Below are 9,338 nucleotides of genomic sequence, written 5' to 3' on the forward strand. Positions count from 1 at the left end.
TGCACAAATTCCAGGTATACACAATTTTCTCAAAGATAACTTCACACTTGTTGGAGCCTCCAGCTTACAGACTATTAATGTCAGCACCTCTATTGACTATTAACATAAGACCATTTGAGGCAAATTAACAACTTGTTTAGTGCTAAAATGTCTTAAGATTGTGTCACAGGTGCTTTAGCTATGGTAAAAGTAAAACTAAGGTGGAAAAAAAATGATAAATTGACCTTTATTTCCAAATTCTGCTGACCAAGTCTTTACAATGCTGCTGTAATAAAAAAATTGACGAGAAGCCAGGCAGGGACTATGATTCTACTATTATCTAAACATTGTTCTAACATAATGGGTGTAACAATAACTTTCCATAATTTAAGTCTCAACTATTGCATTACATATATGTTACAAAGGGATTTGGTACACTTTGTTAATATTTCTTTTACCATAAGAGCTGCCGATGAGCTGTTGGTGAACCGGAACCAATTCCAGGGTTATGAAAAAGAATTGTACATGGTGCTTCTGCTCTATACACACCCTTGGTCAGTCATGGCTTGAGCAATAGTAAGAAACGATGAGATGACTGCTCCATGCACCAAAGCCCTGAGGAACAATTAATAGAAGAAAAATCAGAATGACAACTTGATTTTGCATTGAAATGGAAAATAATAACATCACTGCAGGCTTTTTTTTTTTCAAAAAAAATTGTTTTCACCCCCACAAGCCACCACCACTCCCCCCTTCCCTGAGCTGAGTGATAGTATGACTTGCTTGAAGAGTTACTAATAAAAAATGAAGGATGGCATTTTATTTTGCCAGGAAGAAAATTTAAAGAAATGCTATAGCAGAGTAAATCTTATTTGAGATAATGATGTTAGCATAAAAAAACACTCACTCTGGACTCTCTTTCTGATAACCAAAATCTGTTGCTGCTTTGAGGGCTCTCTGATATGTCTGTTTCATAGCTTCCTGTCAAAATGGAAAACAAGAATACACCCACATTAACTGATTACAGTAACAGCACCAAACAAACCAAAAGAAGATAGTATTTTTTTTCCTCAATTCCATTTTAGCATTATATCTAATAAAAATATTCAGTTGATTTCATTTCCACAGCATGACCAAATGGATGATTATTAACTGTTCCTAGAGTCACCCACAATATAAGTTTTCCACAAGCAAACAACTTAACGAACTTTGTCAGCTTGGTCAAAAAGACCCCGAATATTAAGACAGCTAATAGTTACAATTAATGCTTGCAGCTATGTCGTTCTCAGCTCGAATGAAAAGGAAAAGGAAAGAAAAGCTTGAAGCTATTTGCATTCAAGATTAAGCTATTTGAGAGCAAGATTTGAAGTATTGGGTGTCATACTTGTAATTTAGATTCAAAGTCCTCGGGCGACCAGTGCACCATATTGCACTCCTGGTTTAGTTCAAGTTCTCCTGCAACAACCTGCAGATAACCAGATTACAGATATAATACAGATTCAAAATGTAGATGAATAAATGAAACTAGTAAGAAAATCCAAAACACATACTCAAATGCAGGAATGAATATACAGTCAAGCCTTAATGTTGATAAGGACTCCTATCAGTCAAACAGTCAACTCCTTTATGAATGTTAATACTTTTTAAAAAATCCTTGCCTTTTCTATTGCAGCATGAAATTTAAGTATATCATTCATTAAACAATTAAAAAAGCTTCAAATTAAGCTGTTAATTAGATGCCATATAATTATCGGTCATCTTTGTCATTTGTTGAAAGTCAGAGATTATAGGTAAGAGATTATAGCCTAATTTTGTGCACATGTATTTATTTTTTCCTTGTATAGCATATATTTATTTCCTTTCCTTGTATAGCTTATTTTTCCTAGTTTCCTATAGCTTCCTTATATAGCCTAGTCAGACTAGTATATAATGTAAAGATTGCAACTTCTATGAATAAAAAAATATCTTCCCACTATTTTTCTCATGGTATCAGAGCCCAAGTTAGGGTTTCTGGGCAGTTTTTTGTTTTTCAACAAATTTTCAGCCGCCAATACCTTTAGGGTTTTATCTTGTGCTGTGACTTTAAAAATTCTGATTTAAAATGTCAGATGTGAGCGAATCCAGCTCTGGCATCAACGTTAAACATGTTCAAGCCAATAATTCTGTTGACAATCCGTCATTACAGATTACCACTCACAAATTGAATGGCCATTACAACAGCTAGATGTGAAGAATGCATTTCTCCATGGAGATTTAGAAGAGGAGGTGTATATGGATCCACCACCAGGGTTTGAGAATATGTTTGAAACAGGAAAAGTTTGCAAGCTGGAAAAGTCCTTATACGGGCTCAAGCAATCACCAAGAGCCTGGTTTGACAGATTTACAAGATTTATTCTCAAATGTGGATATCGACAAAGCCATAGTGATCATACCATGTTTCTTAAGCATGGTAAAGAAGATAAGCTCGCTGTCCTTATTGTGTATGTGGATGATATCATCTTGACTGGAAATGACAGATGAAATTGAGAGACTCAAGATGTTGTTAACCAAAGAGTTTGAAACTAAAGACCTAGGTTCTCTGAAATACTTCCTCGGAATTGAAGTGGCTAGGTCTCGGAAAGGGATATTTTTGTCACAAAGGAAATACATTTTGGATCTCTTGGAAGAAACTGGGATGTTGGGATGCAAACCTAGCGATGTTCCTATAGAATCCAACCATAGACTTGGGGCAACTACTAAAAGCAGTTTGGTTAATAAAGAACAGTACCAAAGATTAGTTGGAAAGCTAATCTATTTGTGTCATACTCGTCCAGACATTACATTTGCAGTAGGCGTTGTGAGTCAATTTATGCATTCTCCTAATGTAGAGCACATGGAAGCTGTGTTTAGGATACTGAAATATTTGAAGACATCTCCAGGAAAAGGCATTTTATTCTCTAAGAATAATCACCTAAGGGTTGAGGCATATACAGATGCAGATTGGGCTGGATCATTGGTTGATAGAAAGTCAACATCAGGTTATTGTACATTTGTTGGGGGAAATCTAGTTACTTGGAGAAGCAAGAAACAACCAGTGGTTGCAAGATCAAGTGCTGAAGCTGAGTTTAGAGCAATGGCATTGGGAATTTGCGAGCTTATGTGGTTGAGAATGTTTCTAATGGAGTTGAAGGTATGGAAAGCTGAATCAATGAGACTGTATTGTGATAATAAAGCTGCCATTAGCATTGCTCATAATCCAGTCCAACATGATAGGACAAAACATATCGAGATTGATAGGCACTTTATAAAAGAGAAGCTGGAGAGAGGCCTAATATGCATTCCATATGTTACTACTCAAAAGCAAGTAGCTGATATTCTCACCAAGGGATTATCAAAACAAGTTTTTCAATCACTGAATTCCAAGCTGGGAATGATAGATATCTTCAAGCCAGCTTGAGGGGGAGTGTTGAAAGTCAGAGATTATAGGTCAGAGATTATAGCCTAATTTTGTGCACATGTATTTATTTTTTCCTTGTATAGCATATATTTATTTCCTTTCCTTGTATAGCTTATTTTTCCTAGTTTCCTATAGCTTCCTTATATAGCCTAGTCAGACTAGTATATGTGGCAGAATTTGAAAAAATAGAGTTATCCTTATCTGGTGGTTGTTTTACATGATATGTTCTATCTACTTATTTTTTGTTTTTATCCCTAGAATAAAGGACTTTGCTAAGATAAGACTCCTAGTCTATGTTAGCTTCAAGCCTATATATAATCTTGTAGTTTGATTAATAAAGTATATATGAAAGTGCAGTGTTTACTGTTTCCTTCCTATATTTTGTTACATGGTATCAGAGCTAGGTATTAGTTGAAGGAAACCATGGTAAAAATAGCCATGACTGGCACAAGTAGGAGTATTGACTCTTCCGAATCTGCTGAAACATCTCAGATTCCTTCTCTGTCAACTCCTACAATTGTTCACACTGCAATTACTGAAAATACATCACTTCAAATTACATCCCACAAACTCAACGGAAAGAACTTTCTCCCATGGTCTCGTTCTGTTCAAATGGTAATTCGAGGGCGTGGAAAACTTGGCTATCTCCTTGGCCAAAAGCAAAGGCCAGATGAAAATGATCCTGCATTTCAAATATGGGATGCTGAAAATTCTATCGTTATGGCATGGCTGGTTAACTCAATGGAACCAAACATCGGGCAGACATATTTATTTTACCAAACAGCTGCTGAACTGTGGGAAGCTGTCAAAGAAACTTACTCGGATTTGGAAAATTCATCACAGCTGTTTGAATTGAGGAATATGGCTCGTAACTTGAAACAAGGTGATATGGATGTAACCCATTATTTTAACTCTCTGAAGAATCTTTGGCAGGAATTAGATCTATTCAATGAGTGTGAATGGAGGTGTATTGATGATGGTGCTCGATACAAAAAACTGGTGGATAAAGATCGAATTTATGACTTTTTGGCTAGTCTTAATAAGGAGCTTGATGATGTTCGTGGTCGTATACTTGGCACTAAACCATTAACTTCCATCCGAGAAATCTTTGCTGAAGTCAGACGAGAAGAGAGTCGTAAACGGGTCATGCTTGGGGAGCCAAAATCACTTATAGCACCTGAAATGTCTGCTTTGGCTGTTCAGGGATCTAATAATTCCAACAAAGGTGGCCAGCTGTGGTGTGATCATTGCCACAAACCGAATCACACCAAAGAGCGTTGTTGGAGGCTACATGGTAAACCAACAAATTGGAAAGACAATAGAGGCAATAAGCGAAGTCCAAAAGGATTTCAATCTGCAACTGACACTGATCAAAGTGTTCTAAAGGAAGGTGTAAGCAGTGTGATTCCATCATTTACCAAAGAACAACTTGAGCAGCTTCAAAAACTTTTAACCCCTATTCCTTCGTCCTCTTTGCTGGCCCAAAAAGGTATTTTCCAGATCCCAACAGTTTTTCATGCTTCTGCCAAGGTTCCAGATCCCTGGATCATTGATTCTAGCGCCACAGATCACATGACAGGCTGCATTCATTTTTTCTCTTCTTATGCTCCTAGTCCAGATCATTTTAAAGTAAGGATAGCTGATGGTTCACTTTCAGTTGTTGCAGGGATGGGCACTATAAAGATTACTCCTAGCATAATTCTCAAATCAGTTCTCCATGTTCCTAAATTATCTTGCAATCTACTCTCTGTCAGCCAAATCACTAAAGATCTTAATTGTGTTGCTAATTTTTCGCACTCCTTTTGTGAATTTCAGGACCTAATTTCGGGGAGGAGGATTGGCAGTGCTAGGGAACATGGGGGACTTTACTATTTTGAGGATTTCAACGTGAATAAACAAGCTCATACTGCTGACTGTGGATCTCTTTCTATGTCTAGGGAACAAAAAATAATGTTGTGGCATCGTAGGTTAGGTCATCCTAGCTTTCCATATTTAAGAAATTTGTTTCCTGAATTATTTCGTAATAAAGATTCTCTTATGATTCATTGTGAAGTATGTCAATTGGCTAAACATCAGCGTTCCTATTTTCCTTCTCAATCATACAAACCTTCCAGACCTTTTGCAATGATTCATAGTGACATATGGGGACCTTCTCGTGTCTCAAACCTTACGGGTATAAAATGGTTCCTTACTTTTATTGATGATCACACACGAATCTGTTGGGTGTATCTATTAAAGGATAAATCTGACGCAGCACAAACCTTTAAAAATTTTCACTCCATGATCCAAGCCAAAATCTAGATTTTACGTACTGATAATGGTAGAGAATTTTTTAACACTTCTCTTAGTCAATTTCTTTCACACCATGGGATTATACACCAAAGTTCTTGTGTTTATACTCCACAACAAAATGGTGTCTCCGAAAGAAAAAATCGTCATCTACTTGAAGTAGCACGGTCTCTTATGTTCACTACCAATGTACCTAAACAATTCTGGGGAGATGCTATTCTTACGGCATCGTACTTAATTAATCGCATGCCTTCTAAGGTTCTTAATTACCAAACTCCACTTAACATGTTTCTCCAATATTATCCACACACTCGAGTATGTACGGATCTGCCACTTAAAGTCTTTGGTTGTACTTCCTTTGTCCATGTCCATAGTTTGGCTCAAACAAAGCTAGATCCTAGAGCTCATAAGTGTATTTTTTTAGGTTACTCAGCCACTCAAAAAGGTTATCGATGTTATTCTCCTGAACAGCACAAATATTTCATTTCTATGGATGTTACCTTTTTTGAAACTCACCCTTTCTATGCCCAGAATTCCCTTCAGGGGGAGAGTTCTAATGAAGGGAATTTTTGGGAAGCGTCCTTACCATCTCCAATTTTTCCCCAGTCTTCAGAATTGTTATCTCCACCTAAACTCACTGCCGTTCAGCCGTGTCAGTCTCAATCAGATTTGTCTTCATTAGAAACAACTCAAAATTCATCTCAGCCAATGAAGTCTACTGATGATGAAAATTTCAAGACAGGGGGAGAAACACAGCAACAACAAGAGCTACGTGTTTATTCACGACGGAATAATCCGCAAAGAGTTGAGGAACCTGTTCACCGACAGCACTGTCAAGAGACCGAACTGAATGAAGGTATACAGCCTCAAAATACTGTTCTTAAACCTGAAATTGCTGATCTTGATGTTCCTATAGCCTTAAGAAAGGGGATTAGATCTTGTGCTCAATATCCTATTTCTAATTATGTGACCTATGACCGACTGTCACCTTCTCTTCGAGCATTTGTTACTAATCTTTCAGGTGTACAAATTCCAAAGAATATTCAAGAAGCGTTAGAAGACTCGAAGTGGAGACAGACTGTTATGGAGGAGATGAGTGCTCTAGAACAGATGGGAACATGGGAGCTGGTACAAAAACCAAAAGGAAAGGTTCCAGTGGGTTGTAAATGGGTTTTTACTGTCAAGTATAGGTCTGATGGATCAATAGAGAGGTATAAGGCACGACTAGTAGCAAAGGGGTTCACTCAAACATACGGGATTGATTACCAGGAAACATTTGCTCCAGTCGCTAAATTAAATACAATTCGAGTTCTATTATCCTTGGCTGCAAACTTGGATTGGCCACTTCAACAATTAGATGTTAAGAATGCTTTTCTTAACGGAGACTTAGTAGAGGAAGTTTACATGGAGTTGCCACCTGGATTTGATAAGGAAGGAAGAGGACTAGTGTGTAAATTGAAAAAATCACTCTATGGACTGAAACAGTCACCTAGAGCTTGGTTTGACAGATTCTCTAGGGCTATACAACAGCAAGAATACAAATAAGCTCAGACAGACCACACGTTATTTTATAGACATAAGGATGGTAAGATTACTGTTCTTATTGTTTATGTTGATGATATAATATTGACTGGGAATGATATTGTTGAAATAAAGAGATTAAAGAAAATTCTTGCAACAGAATTTGACATAAAGGACCTTGGATCCCTAAGATACTTTCTAGGCATGGAAGTGGCAAGAAATAACATAGGCATATCTGTTTCTCAAAGGAAATATGTTATAGACCTTTTGAAAGAAACAGGAATGATAGGTTGTAAGCCTGTAGACACACCAATGGATGCAAATTTGAAATTAGGAGACTTGAAGGAGAGTATTCCTGTTGAGAGAGGGAGATATCAGCGACTTGTTGGGAAACTCATCTATCTTTCCCACAATAGACCTGATATTGCTTTTGCGGTTAGTGTTGTAAGTCAATTCATGCATGCTCCATGCGAGGAACATATGGAAGCTGTTTATCGAATCCTGAGATATCTTAAAGGAACTCCAGGAAAAGGTCTTCTCTTCAAAAAGAATGAGGCAAGAAGTGTTGAAGCCTTCACAGACGCTGATTGGGCTGGTTCAATTAAGGATAGAAGATCTACGTCGGGCTATTGCACATTTGTATGGGGGAATTTAGTAACTTGGAGAAGTAAAAAACAGTCAGTTGTGGCAAGAAGTAGTGCTGAAGCAGAGTTCAGAGCAGTAGCTCAAGGTATCTGTGAGTTGTTATGGCTGAAACTATTATTAGGGGAGCTAAAAATCGCAGATATTCAACCTATGAAACTTTATTGTGACAATAAGGCAGCCATAGATATTTCTCATAATCCAGTACATCATGATAGAACTAAGCATGTTGAGGTTGACCGGCATTTCATCAAGGAGAAGATAGAAGAAGGAGTAATTTCTATGACATATGTGCCTACATCTCAACAAACTGCAGATCTTCTTACTAAAGGATTAGTCAAACCAGTGTTTGAAAAGTTGGTAGACAAGCTGGGAATGTTCAATGTTTTTTGTCCAGCTTGAGGGGGAGTGTGGCAGAATTTGAAAAAATAGAGTTATCCTTATCTGGTGGTTGTTTTACATGATATGTTCTATCTACTTATTTTTTGTTTTTATCCCTAGAATAAAGGACTTTGCTAAGATAAGACTCCTAGTCTATGTTAGCTTCAAGCCTATATATAATCTTGTAGTTTGATTAATAAAGTATATATGAAAGTGCAGTGTTTACTGTTTCCTTCCTATATTTTGTTACAGTATATAATGTAAAGATTGCAACTTCTATGAATAAAAAAAATATCATTCATTAAATTTAAGTATATCATTCATTAAACAATTAAAAAAGCTTCAAATTAAGCTGTTAATTAGATGCCATATAATTATCGGTCATCTTTGTCATTATTTTGTCAGAATATACCTGACTCAAAGCAAATTAGACAAGCAGTGATTCTATTTAAGTATTCAGACTGAAAATGCATCTAAAAAGCATGTGCTGTAAAAAATTGAGTAACGAACCCCTCCAGCACCAGCAGCCATTGCAGGGGCTATGAGAACATTAGCTTTTTTCAGAACATCAACTGCTTCAGGTGTACATGGCATATTTGAACCTAGTCAGCAAGTAAATAGTCAGTAATCTATTTTTCTCATTAAAAAACAATAAACAGATGATAAAAGCTACTACACATCACATGGAATTACTACCTTCTACAAGTATACGACAACCTGAATTAACCAAATTAATGGCATCAGACTGATCTATTTCATTCTGGGAGGCACAAGGAAATGCAACATCACACCTTTCATTCCAAGGTTTTGCTTCATCATAGTACTTAGACCGAGCGTATGTCTTTGAGTAGTCTCTGCAGGCAATATACAAATATATCAGAATAAAAATTTATTGAATTTGCAATTTCACAGGGGAAAGAGCAGTACGGCTTTTGGTTTTTTTTTTTTTTTTTTGGGAGGCGGGGGGGGGGGGGCGGGGGGGGGGGGGGGGGGGGGGGAAAGGGGGGAAAAAAAAAAAGAGGAAAAAAAAACCCCCCCAAATTTTCTGCCGGGATTTTAAATCCCCCCAAAAAGAAATTTTTCTGGAAAC

The 9,338-nt window shown here is 37.1% G+C and overlaps 1 protein-coding gene across 5 annotated transcripts in view; it reads right to left on the reverse strand.

Annotated features, from left to right (window-relative positions):
• Nucleotides 1–201: 201 nt before the first annotated feature.
• The window catches only part of LOC18036351 (NADP-specific glutamate dehydrogenase), a 15,319-nt gene continuing 6,182 nt past the window's right edge, over nucleotides 202–9,338 (reverse strand). For all 5 annotated transcript variants that reach the window (XM_024180108.1, XM_024180107.1, XM_006426410.2 and 2 more), the window contains 5 exons: nucleotides 8,945–9,102; nucleotides 8,759–8,850; nucleotides 1,364–1,444; nucleotides 887–960; nucleotides 202–594 (listed from right to left, as the gene is read on the reverse strand). In XM_024180108.1, coding sequence (XP_024035876.1) covers nucleotides 519–594; nucleotides 887–960; nucleotides 1,364–1,444; nucleotides 8,759–8,850; nucleotides 8,945–9,102 — 481 coding nt within the window. In that variant the 3' untranslated portion in view covers nucleotides 202–518. The remainder of the gene's footprint in view (nucleotides 595–886; nucleotides 961–1,363; nucleotides 1,445–8,758; nucleotides 8,851–8,944; nucleotides 9,103–9,338) is intronic.

Source organism: Citrus clementina, unplaced genomic scaffold (genome assembly GCF_000493195.1).
Source record: "Citrus clementina cultivar Clemenules unplaced genomic scaffold, Citrus_clementina_v1.0 scaffold_7, whole genome shotgun sequence".
NCBI lineage: Eukaryota > Viridiplantae > Streptophyta > Magnoliopsida > Sapindales > Rutaceae > Citrus > Citrus x clementina.